This window comes from Pteropus medius, unplaced genomic scaffold, assembly GCF_902729225.1.
Source record: "Pteropus medius unplaced genomic scaffold, Ma_sr-lr_union100, whole genome shotgun sequence".
NCBI lineage: Eukaryota > Metazoa > Chordata > Mammalia > Chiroptera > Pteropodidae > Pteropus > Pteropus medius.
In genome coordinates this window covers 14,906,329-14,931,066 of record NW_024355205.1, presented here as the reverse complement: position 1 = coordinate 14,931,066, position 24,738 = coordinate 14,906,329, and the positions used below count along the sequence as shown (strand labels likewise).

Sequence of the window (24,738 nt, the reverse complement as noted above, 5' to 3'; positions counted from 1 at the left end):
TTTTCCTCTTTCTTGTAAATTATAAGAAAAAAAAAACAACTAAGGAGGCTTTCTAGAGAACTGGGATATGGATTGCTTAGTCCAGGGTACCCCAGTTTAAACAGGTACATGAATTGAAACAAACAAACAAAAATTACTTGAATATACATCTTTGTGAGATAAAATGCAAATGTTGAAAGTCAACCATCAGTTCACACATTATAGCCAAAATAAACTTTGTTCGTGTGTATCAACATATTTTACACAAACCTAGTGCCTGTATCTAGCTGGGTGTTAAGGTGAATGTGACAGAATAGAGAGGGGGAATAAAGCATGGTCCTCAAACAGGACTTCAGGTAATCAGCAAGAGGGCATACAAGAAAGGGGGAGGGGAGGGGACTATCACCGAGCGCCTACTATGTGTGTGTCAGGCACCGTGTGAGGCGCTGTACCTTCATTATTTCATTTGGTCTTCTTGTTTTCTTTTTCCTTTCCCCACATTTTCTGCCCGCCTCCGTTTTCTTAGGACAATCAGAGTGTAAAAATTTTTCCCTTCGACCTTTTTCTTTTGTCCCTCAAGATCAAAGACGGGGCAAAAATATATAGAGATATATCAATTTCCAGACGCTTTTGGTATTGTTTTTCATACTGAAGATGAAAATGAAGTAAGTGCATGTGAATAAAGTGGGGAGGGGGGAAGACACCATCAATGGAATACAAGTAACATGCAAGCCGGAATTTACGGTCAGCAGTCTGGACAGTTCTACCATAATAATTTCTCAGAGAAATCACTGTCTGCGGTATCATTTTTTGTATTATCATTTTTCTCTCCTCGTTTTCACACTGTCTTCCCTCTTCTTGCTCTTCCATTCGTGGTGGTTTTTAACTCAAAGCATCTGATTCAACGTAAAAGGAGGCCCGCCTCTCTTATCAAATTTCTCGTATTAAAGTGAACTTCGCAGAAAAAAAGGTCAGTTTCAAAACCTGTGAACTTCCCAGCTGCGTACTTTTTTCATCTTAATTCTTTAAATAAGTATACCTCTTCCTTCTGTTTTGCCTTCTTAGCCCATTGGGAAAAAAACCATACACTTTAAGTTGGTAACTCCCCAACCCCACCCCCCATTCTCTCGAGATTCGTCCAGGTTATTTTTCCATATTTTAAATGTATAAAATACTTTAATTTTTTTAATCTTCTTGTTCCTTAGTTCGCTCTCCGATTTCAGTTTCTGCCAACTAGCAGTAAGAAATAAGTTTCCCTTCTTTTTGTTTTTTTTTTTTTTGCTCATTTTTAATTAACAAGATTTTTATTTCTGCGCCAGTCCATCACTGCAGCTTTGCCATGAGCACACTCCGCCGTCTCTGCACTTCCTTGTCCAATTTCTCTCCAGACTTCTCCAAAACTGCCCCTAACAAAGCTGAATTCTAGGCCCTTGGGTAGATGAATGGTCAGGAGCCACCGAATTGGTGCGCCCTGTGGGATCCCGGGTCCCGCGCAGAGTCCCGCCCTCCGTGTTCGAGATGCGGAAGCAGGCAAGGGGAGATCAGCTGAGCGGAAAGAGGCTCGGCTCCGGAGGTCCGGAAGGGGTAACGGAGAAACAGCGGGGCACGGAGGGGGCGTAGGCTGCGCACTGCGCTGGAGGCGCAACGTAGGCGCTGGCGTTGGCGTCACAGACCCAGGGCGGCCGCGTGCTTTTTGGCTTTCAGTCTGAGATCCGCGATGCTAGAGTTCTTGCTCGTGGTCTTCGCAGCAGCAGCGGCAGCCACGACGGAGGCGGCAGAGGCAGAGTCAGCGGCCAGCGTGGCCAGCGGCAGTCCGAAGGGCGGCGCCGGGAACATCATGTAGGGCGCGTGCGCGGCCAGGTGCGGGTGCAGGTGGTGGTGCGCGTGCGCGACGGCGCTGTCCAGCTGCAGCTGCGCCTGAACCTGAAAGGACAAGGGCGTCACGTTGCAATGACTATCCTAGGGTGACAACAGAATAGAAACAGAACATTAACGGCGTCCACCTTGGCTCAGGAGAAGGCTGGGGCGGGGGACGGGAAAGGGGCAGTTGGCTGACTTTTTCAGTCTGTTACAGAATCTGGGGCACCACAGGGATACCCAGTGACCCCTGAGTCTCTGCAACTCGCTCTGTGTGGCTTATCTCTGTGGGCCCAGGGGACATGCGACTGCAGGAATGTGGCCGCCCCCTCGGGAGCTGCGTCCATTCAAGGAGACGGTGCTATTATGCTAAAACATTGCCCTTCTCAAAATAACAATGGTGTGTTGAGGTGTGTTGGAAAGATGGGGAGAAGGCCATTACCCTCCTCTCTTGATGTTGTCATACACCTCTTACCTCGCTACTAAAGCACTAAAGTACCAACGAGCAAACCATAAGACCTTGTAAGTCACTTAGGAAAGTTACTGCATCTTCATACAATTAGCACAATTGTTAGTATGTCCAATCTTTACTACTATAAGAATTACCTGGGGATCTTGTTTAAATGCAGATTCTGATTCAGAAGGTCTAGGTTGGGGTTTGATATTCTGAATTTCTAACACTCTTCCAAGGTGCTGCTGATGCTGCAGACCTGCAGATCACCTTCTGAGTAGTAAGGGTCTCCTTTTAAGACCACCCCCTCTCTTTCTCCAGTCATCTTGTCTGGCTTCAAAAGCCTAGCATCAAGATACCAGAGTCCTGTGGTGCCAAGAAAGCTAAGATCTCCCTAACACTAACCCTCAACACATGGGTGCACCCATGTGTCTCCCCAGTCCAAGGCACTGGCAACTGAGAGCTAATTCATGACTTCACAGTCCTACTAGGCAGGGATCCTGGCTGAGGATGAGGTAGGTCAGGCACTGGATGGGAAACAATTGTGCCCTTAGGCGTGGAGTGTGGGGAGTTCAGAGCACTAGGATTTCCCAGGATTAAATCAGTGCTGCAGGCTGTCCTTTTAAAATGTAGTCTTAAAGGTTTCTTTATGGCTAAGAAAGGTTTGCAGAGGCAGAGCATCCCTGGGAAGACCAAGGCAAGGCTTCCCTCTCTACTAGAGATGAAGCTTTGTTTGCAGAGACAGCTTTAAAAAAAAATCAAGTCTGAGTTGGGAGTACTTTTATTTATTTCTTTTTCTTCTGTCAGAAACAGTTAATGTGACGGAGAGGTAGAAAATACCTAGAAAAATATTTAGAGAGTTGCCCGAGAAACACCAGAAGACTATCCTCTGTATCGCATCTGACAAAATCTTAATCAAAAAGCCTTTTCTTCCTCTCCTCAAGCTCAATCTTTAGTGCATTTTTAAAGGACTGGTTGCTGCCCTCAAGCTTCTGTGGGTTTCCCATGAGGACAGAAAAAATTAGACATGTAGGCCCTTGACACTCTATAGGTTTTAAAAGGGGAGTGGGTCCACTATATTATCTCAAAATTGATTCTCCAACTAAACTGACACCAACATTGGGGCTCAGAGAGAAGGGGTGTTCAAAGTTCAAGCAAACGACTAAGTCTTTTTGCAGTTAATAACAGGTTGAAACTGGGCTGTACTTGCCTGCTGAAATGGCATCCTTAAAGCACCTACGTTGACATAGGGTGCAACTCTACAAGCTTCAAACTGGCTGGCAGCCCCTATGAGAACACCTGTAAAAAATGAGGAACAAAACCCAATAATGTGAGGTTAATATTTCCAGCATTGTTTCCCAGGGTTCCAAATGGTACCAAGATAGAATTAATTCCTTGGGAAATGGACTGTCATCTTTCTAAACTGCTGCCATAATTGAAATAAATGTTATTTACTCCTGAACTTTAGGACTCTTATTCTGCCTTCAGAGCAGAGTTTTTAAATAAAGACTATGGTTATCTTTAAGAAGATTTTTCTGTCTTTGTAATAATATTCCTCATTCTCTTTCTACTTAGAATACCAAATGATCTTTGTCTGAGAAGCATACCTTTATGGAGTTGGTTTTCTTGTTTTCTACATTTAGCTCTTCGATTTTGGAACCAAACCTACAAATTAGAGGGAAAAAATAAAACCTAGATGTTATAACTCAAAATTTTTTAAATTAAAAAAGTATGATAAAAAGGAAAAAAGGTAGTGTTTTACCCATGGATTGGGAGATGTAGCAAGCAATTTTTGAAATACACAGAATAATCTCAATTTCCAAAGTTAAAAATGTAAATGAATTACAAAAATAGATTTCACAGACATTTGCAAGATAAATTGTTTTCTGATAAATTACTATTAGTCCTGGTTTCATCTTTCCACATTACAGAGTTCCCAAGGCCTAAAACTCTCTCCCTGATACTTGATACCAAAGTGATAATGGGTTTCGATGTTTGTCCAGTGAGACCTGAGAAAAATGTGCTCATTAATAGCCTGTAATATTAATTAGCTTCATCTTCAAGAAAAACCAAACACCAAAGCAAATAGTGATTTTTTTTTCCTGAAGGCGGGGGTTGGGGGGAGTGGGGGAATAAGAGTGGGGGAAGAGGTAATTAGTGTCATAAAAGCCTCACTACAAAGAAGTTTAGAATTTCTCTGTTCCTCTGTGCAGCAGAGTGTAACACAGTAACAGAATAATTGTGCTATTATCATGATAATCTAATTTGCTTCTATAGAAAAAGCCATGCTCCAAGTTAGATAGTAGAGAAGCATCCAGAAAGTAGCTCAAAAAATTACTTTTAAGTATGAAAAAATAAAGACCAGCAGGAAAGTTCACTTCTTATGAGAAAAAAAATAACATTCTGCGAAAGGGGGGTATGAATTAAATGACTCCTGGATACTGTTTTATCCCAGATATTACCTTCTTAAATAAACTTACCAACTTTAAGAGACAATATGACAGATTTTTTAAAATTCAAATAAAATGTGCTTTTATACTCTAATAATACGTTATGTTCCAATAATACAGTATATTGACTGATTCACAAATGCATGTTTAAAAAAACATGAAAGTAAAATATTGCTTCTGAGCTTTGTCTTGTTTTTAAGAGCAAATGTCATAGTCAATGTAAATCTTCAAAAATTCTCCTGGCATTTAGTGTAATAGAAAGGTAGATTTCATGCCAGGGTGGCATCCTTTGTGTAACTCACATGGCCTGAGGCTTCTTGCCTCTTTTTCCCCCTAGTAGAGTTGGAACTGAGATACTAATGCTCATAACTGTAATAATTATCATCATGTCTTTAAGGGGTTGCTGAGCCTCTAGAGATCTCAGTACACAGAGCAAAGCAGGAGAGGCTTAAAAAGGAAGGCTCTGCCGTTGATGCTGTGATGACCAAGGCAGCCTATTATTACTTTTCCCCTTCAACTTGACTGCTCTGTTTTTGTCCTGATCCTATTACAAGATGCGGGGAAGCCCCATAAGAATTGCATAGTTCGCTGCAGATGGTGGTCTCTGCGTCCAGAGACCCAGGGAGTATCTGTTACAGTGATACTTTGTAACAGCTGCAGATGTTCAGGCCTAAAACTGCTCCATGTGTTCAAACAAATAATGACCATCATTTTCTCCTATCTTATTATTTGAGCGGAAATACAATCTGAAACATTTAAATTTGTTCTCCATAAACCTAGGATATGTACGCATGTATGTATATAATTTTTCACCTTAACTGCTCCTCCAAAGCTTACTTTTACATTCACCCGCACAACCAGTAAAGAAAATCTACTCCAATCCTAACTTCATCGGGTATGGCACTTGCTGGGGGTTGCACTTTGGAAATGCCAATATTAAGATATGTGGGTTGTTTTAAAATCAGGTTTCTGTAGGTTCAGGTTCACTGCTTTGGTTAAATGAAGGAACAAAGAGTGACCAGAATGCATTTATTTCTCCACTGTTTCACACACAGTTTGAGATCAACCGCTAACGGCAGACTGTAAATTTCTGCATTTAACAGTTGCTAATTTTCTTTATAGTCCGTACATCTATAAACTTAATTGGCATATCCGCTTGGCAAACCTAGACCCCAGAGCAGATCCTCAAGGAAACCCAACTCCAGTGAACAAAATATTCGTTGTAACTTTTAAGGCATCCAGAAGATAAAACGTTTTCTGTGGGATTTTTTTTTTAAGGCTTATAAAAGTAGGCCCATTAGGATTAAACCACATTAAAGGCACCGTGAGGCGAGGGGGGTGTGGTTTATAGAAACTCTGGGAGCAAGCCCAGCACAGCTTTCTTCTGCTGGGAACATATGTTGGGATGGGGAAAAGGGAAGGGGGGCGGGTTATAAGACTAAGGTCTGCTTTGGAAAATAAGACCTCTTGTAAAGACATCCCTTCCCTCCTCACCTCACTCCAAGCACTTGAACCCACACCCTTGGTGTGTGTCCCCCAAGCCTCCTCTCCAACCCCAGGCATGCTCCTCCCTCTCTGAGTCCAGCCTCGATCTCCTTACAGCCCGGTTACCTGCACTCGGGCCTCGGACAGCCCCAGACGTTGGCTCAGTTCTTCACGCATAAAGGCGTCTGGATAGTGGGTCTCGTCAAAAAGCCTCTCCAGCTCGTTGAGTTGTTCCAGGGTGAAATTGGTCCGACTTCGCCTCTGCTTGATTTTGGTCTGGCCTTCGTCCTCCATCCCTTTTGCATCCTCTTTGCGATCCTTCAGCTCCGGGGACACTGGAGAGGGCACCACAAACAGGGCCACACATATGTCCACGCATGCACACAGCACACACACACACACACACACACACACACACACACACGGATAAAAAACAACACAGTAAATCCCATTACCAGATTTGTCTCAAAAAGGATGGAGGATCCTGCCCCCTCCCGGAGTTCCTGTCGTCCTTCGCCCTGCCTGGAGGAACAGGATCCTGCAGGCGCGCCAAGATCAACTCTGAGTGACCGTCCGCGGGCAAGATGAGCTATTCACTCACCTATCTCCTCTGCAACTGTGGCCTCAACTCACCTCCTCACTATCCACCCCACGGTCCCCTGCCCTCCCCGGAGAACACCAAATCCATTCCACTCACCCTCTCGTGCACCCACTCTCTTCCACGCACAAACAAATCAAAAGCGCCGCGCCCCGCCCGTCACTAAACGCGGTCTCAGCAGAAGGGCGCGGCGAGGCCATGCACCGGCCTCTCACACTCGCGGTTCTCAGAGTGCTGGGCAGTTCTCAGGCCAGCTCGGGCTGCGGATGGCTTTCTGTCTCTCTCAAACTTGCTGGTCAAATTTGGTAACAACTGGGCGAAAGGGTCGCAGCAGGAGAACACGACCCGTGTGCTGCGCCGTGCTGGGAGCCGCATCCGCAGCCACTGGGTGCTGACCTAGGCCTCGGGCCGAACCCCGCGGACAACCCACGGGCCACCAGGCAGTCCCCATTCCCCCTGCCCTACCCGGGTCGCTTGGGCAGAGGCAGCCACGCCATGTTGGCGGCCTGGAGGGCTCGCCGCCCACGCCGGGCCAAAAGGCAAGAGGCGGAAAACCAGCCTCCTGTGGTCCTCCGAACAGATCGCTGCCTCTGCCCTCTCTTCTCTCCCCATTAGAAAGGCCGACTAGACCCTAAATGCTTAAACCCACAGAGATCAACAGGTTCAAGCGGAACATTCGCAATCCTCGGTTTCTATTGGTTACTCAAAGCCTTTTCATGCATCCAACAGCTCGGATGTTTAATAAAATATGCATTTTTCTACTCTGGGTTTGCACACATCCGTTGCTACTTTGCTGTTCTTCCTTCTCCCTTTAAAAACAGAGCCCTGTAAGTGTGAGCACACAAAGATACCCGAGGGCTATGGATATATATATATATATATACCAACGGGCAGTGATCAAGGGAGCCCATATCAACATAAACTGCCCTCTGGAACCTTCGTCCTTTGCGCTTGAGTCGGAGACTTGTATTTTTAAGGTGTCAAAGCTGAGTTCGGATAGTCGAGGCTGTTCACAGTTTTTCCTAGCCCAAGTTCCCAATCAGCATGAGTGTTAAAAATCATTTTTGGAAGAGCTGACCTTCAGAGAAATTAATACTTGCCCTGAGCTTGGAAATCAACAATCCCAGAAACTGTGTTTACCCGAGGTTCAGTCTCTAACCTTGCCGTTTTGCGCGCTGGCTTACCCAGGGCCCGGAGCTGCTGCTTCACGCCCGGGAGGCTGCACTGGGCGGTCAGACAATTATGCCAACACTTCCAAATTTAGGAGGATCTGGTACCCGGTGAGGGGAAGAAGAGGGCTAGATCTCAGGCCAGCCTGGCATGCTTACTATGGTGATCTTAAGCGTTGCGGGCATTTCTAATTCTCAGAGTTCGTTTTGTGGACATGTGCCCTTCCTCCGGGAAGGAAGTGGATAACATTATGGCAAATATTCAGAGCCAAGGTACTAGAAAAAAATTTCCACTGACAGTGTAATGAAATTTAAATATGAAAACACACTCTCTAGATTCTGCCAAAGGGAGGGGTGAAAAGGCTTTGTCTAGTTTGTGTCAGTAACAATGGATATCTCTCAAACTTTTGGGGCTTCAAAGAGAAAGATGTCCATATTTCCAGTTGATTAATAGACTTAATATAATCTTCATTTCGCCCCCCAAATGTCCACTTATTGGCCTAAACAGGAACAGACCGTGTTATAAACAACTTAATTGCTTGCTTAAATATGTGATTCTACGCATGTCACATATTTTCTTAATTGAAAAAATATGGCAGCACACCAGTTACTGCAGGGACCAAGTGCCAAATTAATTTTATTGTTAAACTCCTTTGAATTGGTACAGGACACTCCACCATTTAGATAAAGCCATTTACTAACACTTTGTTGGCACCAAAGGATTTTCCCCACACAAAACCAGAGTAGTGGATGACGAGAAGCAGTAACAGATCGTGTAAATATTGAAAACCAAACCAAAAAAAAAAAAAAAACACCAAACAAACAAAAAAACACAAAAAACCCACCAAAAAGGAGCCTAACGCGTCTCCCAAGAGAAACAGCGTAGGTAGCCTGGACCTCAGCCTGCTTTGGCCTCATTCTACCTTCATAGCTCAAACAGAATGGGAAGTTTTGGCCCCCAAGACTCAGGGATCCAGGGTCTTCGCAGAGTTTGAGAGGTTCTTAGCGGCGGCCCCAAACCTGCGGATGACCCGAGGGAGGACTCAATCTTTCTCCCTCTCCCAATCTTCTCTGTCTCTCTCCTTTCCCTCTCTCTCCCTTTTTCAGGCCTAGGAAAGCAGTTCTCGCAAACTCGGAGCTGGATGCTAACCGTAATTCCGCCGCCTGGCCCAGCTGCTGCCAGCACCCCCGCCCGCACTGGGCCCCACGAACTTCCCCATCCGCCCGCGGGCCGTCTGGGCTGCGGCCCCATCCTCCGGCTGGTGAAAATGCGTTTCAGTGGAATGGGACCAGCGAGAGCATCTGAGAAGGGCGCGCGCAAACCCCACACGCTCCCCCCTCCCCACACACACTTGGACCCCACCCACGACCGTGCACACCACCGGACCCCCACCCCTCCATCATACTCTAGCTTCCAAACTGAGATCCAAGGGCCCTCTCTGCAGCCCGCCCCCCAACCCGCTGAGCCTTGGGGTCCTCTCCCGCTTAGTAGAGACAAGAAGGCGGGAAGGGGAACCGCTGCCGGGGGTCAGGCCGTTACCCTCGGTGAGCCGCGGGCTGCCCGGCTCCCTGCTTCTCTCGGCGGCGCCCATGTCCAGCTCCCGGACGGGAGAGCGCCCTCCTCCAGCTCCTCCGCCTGCTCCTGCTCCTCCTCCCGCACCTCCTCCGCCGCCTCCGCCTCCGCCTCCTCCGCCGCCGCCTCCGCCGGCCGCCCGGACTGCCGGGCTGCTGCGGTCGTCGCGGCCCGGTTCCGCGCAGCCGGTCGGCTCCTTAGCCCCGCGCAGCGGCCCGCTCTCGAGCACCTCCCGGTAGGTGATCGCTTCCTTCTTCTCCTTCACTTTCTGGTCAAAAGACTTGGAGACGAATGCTGTAAGTTCTTCCATCGCCGCCGATGCCCGTCAGCCCCGCACTCAACCTCTCCCAGCCGAGCCCCGCTCTTTTTTTCCTTCTTCTTTTTTTACTGCTCCAACCCCCCCAATAATAACACATCAATGGGGCAGGGGGTGGGGGAGGAGAGGGAGGAGGAGAAAGAAGAAGAGAAGAAAGAAGAGAAAGGAGAAGTAGAAGGAGGAAAAGAAGTAAGAAGAGGAGGAGGAGGAGGAGAGGAGAAGGAGGAGATGGAGGAGGAGGAGTGAGGTGGAGGAGGAGTGATGAGGAGGAAGAGGCGGAAGGGGCAAGCCGGCGGAGGGAAATGGGAACTGATGCTTCCCCACCGGAGCGCGCTTGTTCGATGTTAAGATCTTTGACAATTCTTCCTGCGGAGAGTTCAGATCTGATAGCAACGCTGCGCTTGAAGTCTCACTATTTATACTTCGCAAAGGCGGCCCCTTGTTCTGAGTAAATTACCTCCCTTCGCAACTCGGAGTGAGCCCCTTCCCGGGAAGCACCCGCGCCACTACCTGGGGGTGGGGGAGTGGAGGTTACAAGGGGAGAGAGAGAGAGAGAGAGAGAGAGAGAAAGGGAAGAGAGAGAGAGAGAGAAAGGGAAAAGGAGAGAGAGAGAGAGAGAGAGAGAGAGAGAGAGAGAGAGAGAGAGAGAGACAGAGAGAGACAGGAGAGAGAGACAGAGAGAGACAGAGAGAGAGAGACAGAGAGAGAGAGACAGACAGACAGACAGACAGAGAGAATTGAGATTGATTACGGCTGGAGTCCAAGCAGGCTGGGGCTGGAGTGGGAAGACAGCGAAGGGGGACGGGAGGGGGCGGGAAGAGAAGGCAGGTCCCAGGCTGTCCGGGTTTTCAGATAGCCTCGGCCGCCTGCGCTAGTGGCCATTAATCCAGGATTGACAAGAATCCCTAATTAATTTAATTAGGCGTGCGTTTTGCGTTGGTGTCAAGACTTAGTTAAACACTGGGGAGCTGGACCTACTCCGCCAGGGCGTGGCCAAGAGGAAACTGACAAGTGCGCGCGGCTCCTGGAGTCAGTCCCGTATCCCGACTCGGCATCAGACCCTGCATCCTGCGCCCACATCAGGGTGCGGAGCAACCGCTCGGCTTCTCATTGCTGCCTGGCATCCCTGTCCTGAGTCAGGCGCCCCGCATCCCAGTTCCATATCCTGACCCGGTATTCCAATTCTTCACCCCCGTTCCCCATCTCCCACTCCATGTACACCTCGCAGCTCGGCATCCTGGCTTCATAACCCTGCCCAGAGGCAGGATCCTCTACTGCTCCTTGTAGAGGCTTTCCCGCCCGCCGCCAGAGCTGAGCCAGAGTCTTCACCAATCTCTCCGCCTTGGGGAGTTTGTGATTTACCCCACTACTTGCGTCCTGGAACCCAAGCAGACTCCTGTACGGACAACCCCGCTCAAAGGGGCCGGTCGATTTAACGCATTTCTCGAGCAGCTGTTCCCTGACAGATTCCGTTTTAAAGTGTTTCCTTAGCTCCAGGTCAAAGATAGTTAAACTTCGTCCCTTTTCGAGATCTCGGGACCCTCACTCCATCTCCCTTGTAACTAACTCTCTGTATCCGGACTCCTCCCAAAATTATCTACAGGACTTCTTCTTTAGCATCCTGGGAAAACATTCTCCTTGATTTTCTGATTTTGAAAAGCAAGTGATTATCCCTCTTTGACTTTGAAAACAAATCGACATTAAGTTTGTGCCCTATCTAATTTTATTTATTGTGGACTATTCGAAAAGAGATGCTCGCCAGGAGAAAGATTTCTCTCTCTCCCCATGGACTATTTTAATCCAAACAGTTATATGGTAGAAATGTCTACATTCTTGAGTCATTTGTCTGTATTGTGCAGGACAAAGCTTTCGGCGAGAAGTGTGGCCACATATGTATCTCACGTAAGAACATTTACATATGAAAAGTTATATTTATCTGTGTGTAAACAAATATACCTCTTCAAGTGTAGCTTTGAGGACATTTTTGAGTAGTCTGAATGTTAATGAGGGCTTTCTGATGTTAAAGGTAACTTGTTCATTTTCTTGGATCTAATACTCTTAGTAAAAATAAAAGCAATTACAGAACTTCAATATGTATATCTTCCACCTACTGGTTAAGGAATCAACACAAAGTTAACAGATAATTTGAGTTCATCAAACAACCTGAAATATTTATAAAAAGAACACAACTAAAACTTAATATACTAGTATTTCTAGAATATATGTAAATAGAGGCTACGGATAACTTTGTCATATACTACTCAGATTAAAATGTTCACATTCAGCGAACTTAAGGTGGAAATCATACTTTTAGAAATATTACTTTGCCTTTTTTCTCTTGAATTCTGAAGTTATCTTTTGTTCTGCTTAAAATATTTCATTTGCTGCTACTTTCAGGAGAAATAATATCTTTATATTTTCAGTGCAATAGCTTTTAGATATTAATGAATTATATGAGTGCTTGCTTATATTTTATTACACTACAAAAGAGACTCATGTACTCACACTGTCCAAAGTTATATGAATTTAGAAACACGATTTTACATTTAATCTTGTTACTATTTGTACCTACTTTAATTCTGCTGTCAGAGAAATAACCGTAAAACTTTAATCCTTTATGAAAATACATTCTTAAGGTTATTTAGCAGAATGACCAGGAAGAGCTCTCGAACTGAGGTGTTAAATACTATTCACGAACAGCTTCAAAATAACCACTATTACAAGTCTGGTGAGGGATCTAGAGACTCACCAGCTACTTTTTTCCCCCGCTTTCAAGCACATGACTTTTAAGTCTGATCTCAAATTCTATCTACTGAGCTTGAGGGAGAGACAAGCACTTTAAAGGTAATCAGGGAAGGCTCAGACACAATCGTTGTGTGATTCACACCAAATAGATTTTCCTTTAGACCTTCCTAACATATTGGCTCTTTGTATATTTAGCAACTGTGTTGTTGATATTAGATGGAGTTATGAGAGATCTGCAGTGTTTGACCACGGACTCCACTGGCCTAACGGAAGTTTTGTTTTTTTAAAAAAATCAAACCAAGGTTTTGAAATCATATGTGAATAAATGCTCATGAAGTTCTAATGATGCTGTTCCATTAAATAGTAAATATTTTCCGGAAACAGGACATTTCAAAATACAGTTTTGGTAAAAAATAAATAAATAAAAAAAAAGATAAAGTACAGTTGACAGCGCAGACAGGACCCACCTGAAAGGTCCCCTCCGCTCTTGAATTATTTAAAATAAACATAATGTTGTAGTTAAGTTTTAAAACGATCCCTCAGAACTGGTTAAAGTACAGTCATTTATGACAAATATATTCCTGGAGCTGATTTTCACCATCTCAAATGTGCAGAAAATGTAGCTTGGGTATCTAGCATTGTGAATGTGTTTGGTTCTCACAGTTCACTCAAACCAAGGCCGACAGTTTATTTACCTCCGTATCTGCGTATTTACAGTAAATAAGGGAAGACTGATGTTCATGCAAGGACAGATAAGTAATGTGGTATGAGTTAAAGAAAATGCCGAATCGCTTTAGTTTCTATTGGTTTAAATTACAACAAAAACCTAAACTCTTAATTTCTCTTTCAGAAGAAACCTCCTCTCCCTGCCTCGGGCAGCGTTTCCCAATTCCTCTACCAACCAGGTACTTTAATATGAGAAACTAATTTGCACCTAACCTGTGAGTGCCTTCACCTTAAGGGCAGAAGAAACACTGACTTTTAATGCATTTTTTCAAGTAAATCATTATACTTTAATCACACACGACTCTATACAGACTCACTCCCATGATTTATTATTGTTGGGTGAGTTTCCTCCTCCCTCAGCTTGTGATAACCAATTTTGCTACGTGTGGGTGTCTTAAACATAACTTCCTACCACGCAGATATGTTTACTAATTATCTGTGACGATAACTACGATTACTAAGGCACTAACACTTTTCAGTCCCCACCTTTATTGCTTTTTGGTAACAAGAAAATCAAACAAACGAGCAAGCAAACCCAACACCAAACAAAAAATTGGCGGCGTGACAATCTATTCCCTCGGTACTCGGAACGCCTGGCAGCCTCCATCGATGCACTCGAAAGCTCGGCTGATGCTGTCTGGCGCTGGAACCAGGAAGGCGGTGAGCTTAAACTGAAGCAAGTTCGGAGGACGCCGGCGGCGCCCAAAATTGAAGAAACGTTTCCAGGCTTGCGGAGCTTGCAAGTCAACGGGAGGTGTGATCCCGAAGGCCGGGAACCAGGTGATGCCCGCGTCCCGGGGCGGGGAGGAGGTGATCGCGCCAGCGGGTTTCCCAGGCCCTGCTTCCGCGTGAGGCGGCGCGGGCCTGGAGCAGTCTGTCTGCGAGGTGGCGGGTGGGTGGGCGGTGGCCTCGAGGCGTGCGAAGCGGCGCAGTGTCGTGCGCATGCGTCCCGCACCTGGAGGTTTCTGACCCTTGAGCACGAAGCTGTGGCCTCGGGATGGTGGGCGGCCATTGGGTGGTGCGAGGTCGCAGGCCTCCGGCTAGGCCCTCTAACTGACAGGGAGAGAGAGAGAGAGAGAGAGAGAGTTAGCGTTAGCCAGCTCTTCTGCCCCTTCCACCCTCACTCACTATTCTACCCTGTCTTGAGTACCAGACATTGATCGCTGCATTTGTTTTTATGGGCCCGTCTTGCAGTATGTGCCCGGTGCTTCATCACTAGCCCTGAGTAGGGTGCAGCGAGCGAGAGGCCGCAGTCTGGTCCACGTTGCACCACTCACTTCGCTGTCTCTACTTTAGATCCACCTTACCTTCCAATAACCAACCTACCCCCCCACCCCCACACACTCCCCACCCCTGTTCTTCCCGGCTCACACTTGCGTGCTGAGAGGAGAGATGGTTCAGGGTGAAATAGACTTCTTAACATATAAGTATACTCACATTAAGCACTCAGTTTTCTTGACTTCAGGACTTGTGGCCTTGTAATCAGAGACCAAGAACATATGGCTACTCTTAAACTCTTTAGTGAGATGTTACAATGCACTGTTATACATATTAACTGCTCTTGATTTTATGCCCTAATTTCTCAGGTTATACATCTTTAAATGCACATTGGAAGCTTAAAATTTTTTTTTTTGCATTTTTATAAATTAGCAGTAACCTATTTGCGAATCTACTAAGTAGGTACTAGGTAGTTAAATAAGTTAAAATGTCACAAAAAGGTATTCAAGTTGTCAACATACACATAAAAGCACTAATGTAAAGGAGATAGGCAGAGCTCTCAGGTTTAAGGGTTGTCGCAGGTGTTACAGGTGCAATCTTGTAGGGAAACATTTTTTTCAGAGCCCCTCTAGCTTTAGGATCTATAAATATTCACTTTCTTTGCTGGCAAAGGAGATTTCCTGCTAAATGGTAGTACTTCATTACTGTATGTTCCTCAATAAGAAGGCTAAAAATGTTTGAAACTGAGAAAGATAAAGGCAGCTGGCACTTATTAATTGCCTTACCAACTCGACCAGTCTCAGGAAAGAGTTGTGTTATGAGTTGGAAAACTTCTGTAATAAGATTGTTGTTGTAGATGTATAGATATGTTTTCTGCTTTCATTTTCAAACCATTGGGGAAAAAGTCCTGTGACTGATAATACTTTTTTTTTTTTTTTAAAGAAATGCAAATTTTTGTTATGGGAGGAATATTTTGTCAATTCTCTTTCTTTTGAGCTTTGCTTTGTTAGGCTCCTAAAGCTAGAATTTACCTGAGTTGTCCTACCTTTGCATAGTTCTATGCCTATTTGTGGATTTCTTCTTACGCTAAATGTTGTTAACCTGTATTTATTTTTCTCTATCTCTTTGAAGTGGATTTCTCATTGAAATGACTGTTCTTCTCTCCCTGCCCCCTTTTTTTGCCATGTGTCCAAGATCAAAAAGATTATAGTTTGATATAATAATGAATGAGTAATGGAGAAATAATTATAAACTGTCATGTCTTCTAAGAATCTTTGTTTTCTCCAACTTCCTGTTTTCTGAAAAAGATAACCGTTTTTTGTACTTTTATTAATAACTGGACAAAGGAACTACTTGTGTATGCCTTTGAGCTCTTTTTGAATGACCGTATTTTGGCTCCATATCTTCAGTCACCTAAACTTTGCAATAAGATATTTTGATAAATTGATGTCTTACTGTAGCCATTACCTGTTAGGGTTTTAATTCTGTAGTGGGAGTAGTTCGGTGAAATTTGCAACCACGAGACTAAATCAGCAAACTAGAAACTAGAGTGAAAATAGAAAACCAAGAGCTGTAGGAATTTTGTCCCAATGTTGCCTTCTCTGTTTATAAATAGATTGAAAATTGTTAGCTTATAGGATACCTAAAAGTCTGCGCTGGATTCATCATTGCCCTTACCAGAAAGAGATACTAATGTTTCTTTGCATCCATTGCACCTTACCAGTGGAGTTAAATATAGAGTTCTTCCTTACTAGGAGTGTGGAATATAAATTGACCACCATGACTTGAATGAGCAAGTATATTCAATTATGTGTTAGGGACATTATGGAAATCCAGATGTTAGTCTATATCTAGAGTGGCGAATAAGAATTTAGTGCCTGTCATTGAGAGAGAAGACAATTTTTGCATCTACCTCTGATTTGCTCTTAGTGTTCACTTCATTTTCTGAATAAATATTTGAAGTTAACTTTAATAAAGAAATGTGGCTTTTGCTTTCTCTTACAGAGATTAATTTTATTTCAGTGTAATTTTTCTGAAATGCAAGTGCATTACTTGAAAAAATATGGTTTTGTGACTGTGCTATTTCAACTTTTTTTATTTGGCTCCTCTAAGGAATGATTTTATATCTCCCATTATTTTCCTGGGTTAAATGAAATCATTCTATTATGGATGACTTATGTTGTTTAAAATTAAAACAAAGAAAAATTTGACCGTCCATCCCCTGCATTCTCTCTATTTTGGTTACCAACAAGATACATAATTAGATGCGTGTCTTTATTTTTTCCACTTTGTTATGCCTTACATAGGGACTTGTACTCTGGACAAGAATGGAGAATGGAAATAACTATACATACCTTAGAGCAGTGGTTCTCAAACTGTTTAGTTTTAGAATCCCTTTACACTCTTCAAAATTATTGAGGACCCCTAGAACTTTCATCTATGTGGGCTATATCTATAAATATTGCCTTACTAATAATTAAAATAGAAAAATTTGAAATATTTATTAATCCAGTTAAAAATAATAAGTTCATTACATGGTAACATAAATAACAAATATGATATGAAAAATAACTTTTCCAAAACAAAACATTTCCATTATTGCTAATCTCTGATATCTGGCTTAACAGAAGACAGTTGGGTTTTTACATCTACTTTTGTATTGAATGTATTGTGATGAGTTGTTTTGATTGAAGTATATGAAGAAAATCTGGATTCACACAGATATGGTAATAGAAAAAGTATTTTTTAAATTTAAACTATACTTAATGTATAATATTAGTTTCAGGAAAAAGTATTTTAGTTGCCTTTTCAGATAATTCTTTGATACTACACCAAAACTTGACAAATAGTAGTTTCTTAAAGGTTAGTTGCAATGTGGTATTTGAAACCATGTTAATGACCTTTTCATACTCAATTATATTAAAATCTATCAGTCTATCTTGCACTGTGAATGGATTTTTTACCCATGCATGATTCTGTAACATGCTTTGGCCTACTGGAAAATACTCGTTCACTGAGTTATGCATATATTTCAAATCTTGACACACTTCATTATATAATATTAAAAAATAATCACATTTGGTAATACCACTGATCTCATCAGAAACATCTTTGGGTACTGGGAAGCTATCAGTCTCATGGTAGCAGATACACGTTATCCAAAATTCTAATTTTTGCTTGAGAGCTCAAATTTTATTATTGGCGACAAATAATGTCAGTTTTCTTGAAATGAGAGACTCCATTCATTTTTGAGAAAATGTCAAAATGCAAGTCTTAATAATCATAGTTTTTTAAAATAAAAAGTGTTTCATGACAAAAGCAGGTAGATTCAACTTGCAATGCAGTTGCAACAATGCCATTTCTCGAGATAACCATCATTCTTCAGTATGCAGGAGCAGTTTATATGTATTTTCCATTTTATCACACAGAACATTAAAAGAGATATGTGTTCAAGTGTTGAAATTTAATAAAATCAATTATTTTTATTGCTTCATCAAGGACATTCTTAAGTGAACTGCCTTTTTTTTTAACTGTTGCAGTGAAGAATGCAATGACTGCTAGTACAGTTTGGTGCCATTGACATGATTCCTGTTAAGGCACCAGCAGTTTTGCCTACTATTGTTTTTACATCACTAGTACAAAAGTCAACATGGTGAAAAAGGTAAATTATGTTTTAGTATTATAATGAAAATAGTTTTAACCTTTTGGATCCCCTGAAAGGGTTTTCAGGATCCCCAGTGGTCTATAGACCCCATTTTGAAAACTGCTGTTATATTAGAACGTAAGCTCCTTAAGGGCAAGGTTTTCTGCCTCTTGTTCACTGATATATCCCTAATTCCTAGGTCTGCTATCATCCTGTGACATTTTACTTATCTCTAGTGTCATATCACTTGTTTTCTAAATCCGGATTGTCTCTTGGTGGAGTGTGAGGTATAATTTTGAGACTTTGCATATCGGAAAATGCCTTTATTCTGATCTCATATTAGATCAATAATTGGGCTAGATATAGATTCTAGGTTGAAAAGCATTTTCACTTAGAATTTTGAAGGCAAGTCTCCACTGTTTTCTATGTTGCTGTTGAGAAGTCCTGTGCTTTTTATTGTGATTTTCCTTTTTTTTTTTTTCTCTTTAGAAGTTTCTGGGATATTCGATATATTTTTGGTGTCTGAATTTTTATGAGCATGTTGGGTGTATATCTTTTTAAATTCATTGTCCTGGGAACTTAGGGCAATTCATATCTTATAATTCTGAAAATTCCGTGAATATTTTTCTTCATCTCTTCTCTCTTTTTTAATGGAATGCATATCAATTGGATATTGGACTTCCTGGACTGATCTTTTTTTATCTCCTATTTTTAATCTTTTTCTTAACACTTTCTTTGAGTCCTTTGACATTATCTTCTAGCTCGGTGTGTCGTGTGTGTGTGTGTGTGTGTGTGTGTGTGTTTTACCAATTATTATTTACCATTGCAAGCTTTTTCTCTATGGATGTTCCTCCTCCTGCTGGATCATCTTCACCTATGTTTCTGAGGAAATTAACTGATTTTTTTGCCTTGAAGTTTTCTTTTGCATGTTCCTGGTTTACTATGAGTTGCCTTTTTTCTTTGTTTTGGTTTCTGCCTCTTATGATGAAGACTTTCATCAAGTGATTGGTTATCTTTTTTTTTTTTTTAATAGTCACTAAAAAGTTAACAGAAAAGCAGTTTATAGAAAAAAGTTTAAGTTTTGAGTTTGTTAATTGATGAGCTTGGTTATAGGACCTTGCCTTTTTTTTTTGGAAAGACTTTCAAATACTTAAATAGTATATCTTATTTTAAGTACTGTTCGGTTTTTGCATAGATGAATCCTCTGCCAGAAATCTTGAATCCAAGCACACACCAGTATTTATCATTATTTGTAGACTTTCACGTAATCCGTTTAACTTTTAGTTTATTACCTCTGACCTCTTTTACTGTGTCCCTGGACCTGGTGCTTTATTGTTTAGTCATTTTTCTGAAATAAACCACCTCTCCTGGGATTGAAGAAGAGTAGTCACCACTTTGGGTTATACAGGGAAGGAGACCTGGGAGATTACTTCTTTTATCTACTTTCAACCAATTCCTTTGTTTTTTAGTTCCATGCCTCATTGTGTCCACTGTGGTAACTGGTATCTCAGATTCCTGATCCTTTTTGATTTTTGCTATGTGAATTGGCTTTTCTCTTATTGGAATTCTCTACAGTTGTTTGGTATTCAGCTCTCTTAGCTCTAAATCCTCCATCTGTTTTTTATTTGCTAAAAATTTGTTGACATATTTTGTCTACTGTTCTTGTTGTTTACTCTTCTAGTTTCTTTATCCTTGTGAATTTATACTTTTTTTATCCTTTTACTCTCATTTTAGTGTTTTTTAACAAAATAATAAGAACATAATCAAAACTCATGTTAAATGGTTTCTTGTGGGTAAAGAAAATTCTTAACTGCTTAAAAGTGAAAATAAGAAAGGAGGAAAAAGGCAGGAAATAAGAAAATTTAGATGATGATTATCACTCAATTATGTACAAATTCCTTAATGGAAATGCACACATACACTCGTGGTTATATATTATATATAATGGGTACGTGGATATATATGTGGGTATTATGTACACATTTATTTAAATAAATATGTATATATACGTTTATATGTATAATTTCATAATCATAGTATTTCGAAGCTGGAAAGGATCATGGTGTTCTTTTACCTAGTGCAGTTTCATTTTTTAAGGAGGCTTAGATTTTGCTAGTGCAAGTTACACAACCAAGTCTCTCCAATGTTTTGTTGAGCTATAAAATGTTAGAAATGGTAACAACTCCAAGGTTCAGAACTATTTTTAAAGTTTATCTGGCTCTCAGTAAATAGCATAAAGTTTTGAATTGAATCCTAACAGCAGTTTTTAACTGGAATCAGGGAGGGGATAAGCTCTCTGACAATTCTGAAAACAATGCTGGAATTTAACACATTGCTTTTTTTATAGTAATGATATTTAACTTATTTTGAATAAATATTAAAGGAAAGCATGAGATATTTATTTATCTGATCCATTAACCATTTATTTTAATCATTACATAGGATGAATCTTGCTTTTATGTGATATTGAAAGATAGTTAATAACAGTAAAAAAAAATAAGATTGCAGATGAGAATCTAAAGGCTAACTTTAAAGTAAGATAAGTTAGTTTCTTATCAGCTAGGTTAATTCATAAATATGAAAACCTTAAGTTCTATTTCTGTATGTTTTTTTCCTTTTGTTTACTAAATATACAAACATCACCATAGCCATATAGAAAATAGTTTAAAAAAGAAAAAAATCACCCAGTTTCAACAGTTAAATATTATTAGCTTTCATTTTTACTCTTATTCATATGTACTTATTTTCTTAAATTGTAGTCTTTGTAGATACAGCTTTAATAATGCTACAATGGGTATCGTCATGATTATATCTTTCTTTTAAGAAAAACTTTTCAGATGTATTCCTAGAATTAGGATTGCTTTGTAAAAAAAAAAATCGACAGTTTTATGACTCTTTATTTAAATTGTTAATTGCTTTTGGAAGGATTATACCACCGCTTTATAGGAACTAGCAGTGTGAAGAGTTGACTGACTTCAAAAGTAACCTCATCGACTTTGGTACTTAACATTTCCTCCTCCAAATTTCACAAGTGAAATGTTGATAGTGTATTGTTTCAATCTGTACTTTGTTGATGGCTAATAAGTTTTGTCCATTTAAAAATTTAGAATTTTCACTTAGAAAGATGTAACCCTAAAACATAGTAAAATATCTTTCATCTTTAGGGAATGTGAAAATGAAAGATTAGGTAATTGTTCCCTAAATCAAGTATCGTAATTAATGATAAATGCAAGTTAAAATATAAGAACATTTTTATAATGAGCTATCTTCAGGATTGACTCTTTTGAGAGATATTTGAAAAAATTTAGGACAAATTTAAGTTGTTCATAAATTGTAAAACCAGCAAAACTAGCAGACTGTACTAGAGCGGTTTCTCATGTCTTGTCAAGAAGGTACATTTATAATTCTACTTTAAGACTTTAAAATTTTTTTACAAAGTTTAAAAAAAAATCACTATATTAAATTTTATCCATTTTGCCATTATGTTAGAAATAATTTTCTTTGAATTTAAACTCGTAGAAATGGGACGCCGGTCATCAGATACTGAAGAAGAAAGCAGAAGCAAGAGAAAAAAGAAACACCGTAGACGGTCATCCTCAAGTAGTTCTTCAGATAGTAGGACATATAGCCGCAAGAAAGGTGGAAGGAGATCAAGGTCAAAATCAAGATCTTGGTCCAGAGATCTTCAGCTTCGCTCACATTCTTATGATAGAAGGTGATTTTCATAATTTTTACTTACATAGTAATGAGAGTAATATTCTTCAGAGTTTTTGTTTTTGTACTTTTAATTTTTCTGGGTAAAACAGTTTTTGTTTAGTAGTGGTGTATTTATGAGAGTTAAGCTCCAACCTAAAGGTTTGCTTGCTTGTTTTTTTTTTTTTATACTGTATTATCTGGTAATATTGGAAGGATTAAATATACTACTATGACCCCTAAAGTCTTAATTAGTAGCTGATTTGAGCAATAAATTATGAAACCAATCATCTCACTGTTCAAGAGGAATACCATTTTATCTTCGTTTGTTTCTAGAGAGAAGGCAATAAAAATAAGATGATTCTTTAGAATCTAGATGATTTCTCCATAATGCTCATAAAATTTTTTTATAGTAATGATACTTGATTATATTTTATTTCAGACGCAGGCATCGGTCAAGCAGTAGCTCTTCTTATGGCTCCAGAAGAAAACGAAGTCGAAGTCGTTCAAGGGGTCGAGGGAAATCCTATAGAGCTCAGAGGTCTAGGTCAAAAAGCAGAACAAGAAGGTATGCCATAGTGGGTACTACTTTCTTTGTAACACATCATCCCTAAATTTAGTGACCTGAAGCAACAATTATTTATTTTGTCATCATTTTGTGATCTTGACTGAGCTCAGCTGGCAGTTCTGCTTGTCTCATATGGGGTCACTTATGCGATTGTAGTTATGTGATAGCTTGACTGGAACTAGATGGTCCAATGTGGCCTCACCCTAGCATTTGGTGACAGCTGTTAGCTATTTTCTGGAATGCTTTAGTTTTCCTCTAGCTTCTTATCCTCCAGTAGGCTAGGTTGGGCTTTTTAATGTGATGAAATAAGTATTTCAAGAGGATAAGAGCAGAAGCTGCAAAATCTCTTAAGGTCTAGCCTCAGAAATAACCCAGTATGTTACGGAGTGAATGTTTGTGTTCCCCCTAAATTTATATGTTGAAGCCCCAATCCTCAATGTAACTGTATTTGGAGATAGGGTCTTTATGGAGGTAATTAAGGTTAAGTGAGATCATAGGCGTGGGGTCCTAATACAATAGGGCTGGTGGCCTTATGAGAAGAGGGAGAGATCTTTGAGTGTGCATTCAGAGGAAAGACCACACGAGGACACAGTGCAAAGGCAGCTATCTACAAGCCAGGAAGAGCCAGTAAGCTAAGAACCGAATCAGCCGGCATCTTGATTTTGGACTTACAGCCTCCAGAACTGTGAGAAGTAAATTTCTGTTGTTTACGCTACTCAGTCTGTGGTATTTTGTTGTAGTAGACCAAGCTCACTAATACAGGCTGGCTGTCACTCCATCTGTTTTCTTGCTGTGCCCAGGGGCCATTAATACAGAGAATAGCCTATCTGGAGAGAATTGGACATTTTGGGCACTGGTAGAAAATATGATTTAATAGTATGGGGACCATGGTACTGAGGGACTTGGTAAAGAAGTAGGGATTCAGAAGTTATTGAAAGTTTTTGAGCAGAAGAGTGTTAGGATAAAAACAGGAATTTAGTAAGATCAGCTGCTATTCTCTGCTTAGTTTTTCATACTACTATTAGGCTTTATTTTTTTCATTTTTTTTTTTTAAAGTTTATTGGAATAACATTGATTAATACAATTATATAATTTTCAGGTGTATATTATAATTTGATATCTATATATTCTATTGTGTATTTACCACTCAAAGCCCAGTTTCCTTCAGCTACCATATATTTGATCCCTTTTACCCCTATCCCTACCCCTCTACATTTGACCTCCTTTACCCCGTCTACCTCCCCGCTCCTCACCCACACCCTACCCTCTGGTAATCACTAGTCTATAGTCCATGTCCATGAGTCTCTGTTTGTTTGTTCTGTTCATTTGTTGCTTTTAAGTTTATATCCCACATATAAGTGATACCATATGATTTTCAACTTTTTCTATCCAGCTTATTTCGCTTAGCATGATTTTCTAGAGGTTCATCCATGTTGTCGCAAATGGCAATATTTCATCTCTTTTTACGGCTGAGTGATATTCCATTGTATATATGTACCACAGCTTCTTTAGCCGGTCATCTATGGTAGGACACTTCGGTCACTTCCATGTCCTGGCCACTGTGAATAATGCTGCTATGAACATTGGTGTGCAAATATCTTTTTGGGTATGAGTTTTTAAGTCTTTGGGGTAATAGCCAGTAGAGGGATTGCTGGATCATATGGTAGATCAATTCTTAGTTTTTTGAGGAACTTCCATACTGTTTTCCAGAGTGGCTGTACCAATTTGCAGTCCCACCATCAGTGTATGAGGGTTCCTTTTTCTCTGCATCCTCTCCAACTTTTATTATTACTTGTACTATTGATTATAGCTATTCTAACAGATGTGAGTTGGTATCTCATTGTGGTTTTGATTTGCATTTCCCTAATAGCTAGCGATGTTAAGCATCTTTTCAAATATTTGTTGGCCATTTGTATGTCCTCTAGGGAGAAGTGTCTGTTCAGGTCCTCTGCCCATGTTTTGATTGGATCATTTGTTTTTTTGTTGTTATTGAATTGTATGAGTTCTTTGTATATTTTGGATATTAGGCCCTTATCGGAGTTATTCCTTGCAAATATATTTTCCCATTTGGATGGTTGCCTTTTTACCTTGTTGATGATTTCTTCTGCTGAGCAGTAGTTTTTAGTTTGATGTCGTCCCATTCATTTAATTTAGTTTTTATTTCCCTTGCTTTTGAGGTCAAATTCACAAAATCCTCTTTAAGTCCAAGGTCCTTGAGTTTAGTTCCTATGCTTTCTTCTATGCATTTTATTGTTTCAGGTCTTATA

General features: G+C 41.0%; 2 protein-coding genes across 5 annotated transcripts in view; one reads left to right on the top strand and one right to left on the bottom strand.

Moving 5' to 3' along the window:
• Nucleotides 1-1,201: 1,201 nt before the first annotated feature.
• Nucleotides 1,202-10,058, bottom strand: SHOX2 (SHOX homeobox 2). 2 transcript variants are annotated; one of them, XM_039857720.1, is made up of 5 exons: nt 9,530-10,058; nt 6,349-6,557; nt 3,895-3,952; nt 3,498-3,586; nt 1,202-1,938 (listed from the first exon to the last, which is right to left on the bottom strand). In XM_039857720.1, the coding sequence occupies exons 1-5, from the start codon at nt 9,870-9,872 to the stop codon at nt 1,645-1,647; spliced, it is 993 nt and encodes a 330-aa protein (XP_039713654.1). In that variant the 5' UTR covers nt 9,873-10,058; the 3' UTR covers nt 1,202-1,644. The 2 variants fall into 2 exon arrangements, with proteins under 2 accessions (XP_039713654.1, XP_039713655.1); XM_039857721.1 differs by having other exon boundaries at nt 1,202-1,902.
• A 3,840-nt stretch (nt 10,059-13,898) lies between these two features.
• The window catches only part of RSRC1 (arginine and serine rich coiled-coil 1), a 346,237-nt gene continuing 335,397 nt past the window's right edge, over nt 13,899-24,738 (top strand). For all 3 annotated transcript variants that reach the window (XM_039857718.1, XM_039857717.1, XM_039857719.1), the window contains exons 1-3: nt 13,899-14,129; nt 21,730-21,925; nt 22,346-22,471. In XM_039857718.1, coding sequence (XP_039713652.1) covers nt 21,732-21,925; nt 22,346-22,471 — 320 coding nt within the window. In that variant the 5' untranslated portion in view covers nt 13,899-14,129; nt 21,730-21,731. The remainder of the gene's footprint in view (nt 14,130-21,729; nt 21,926-22,345; nt 22,472-24,738) is intronic.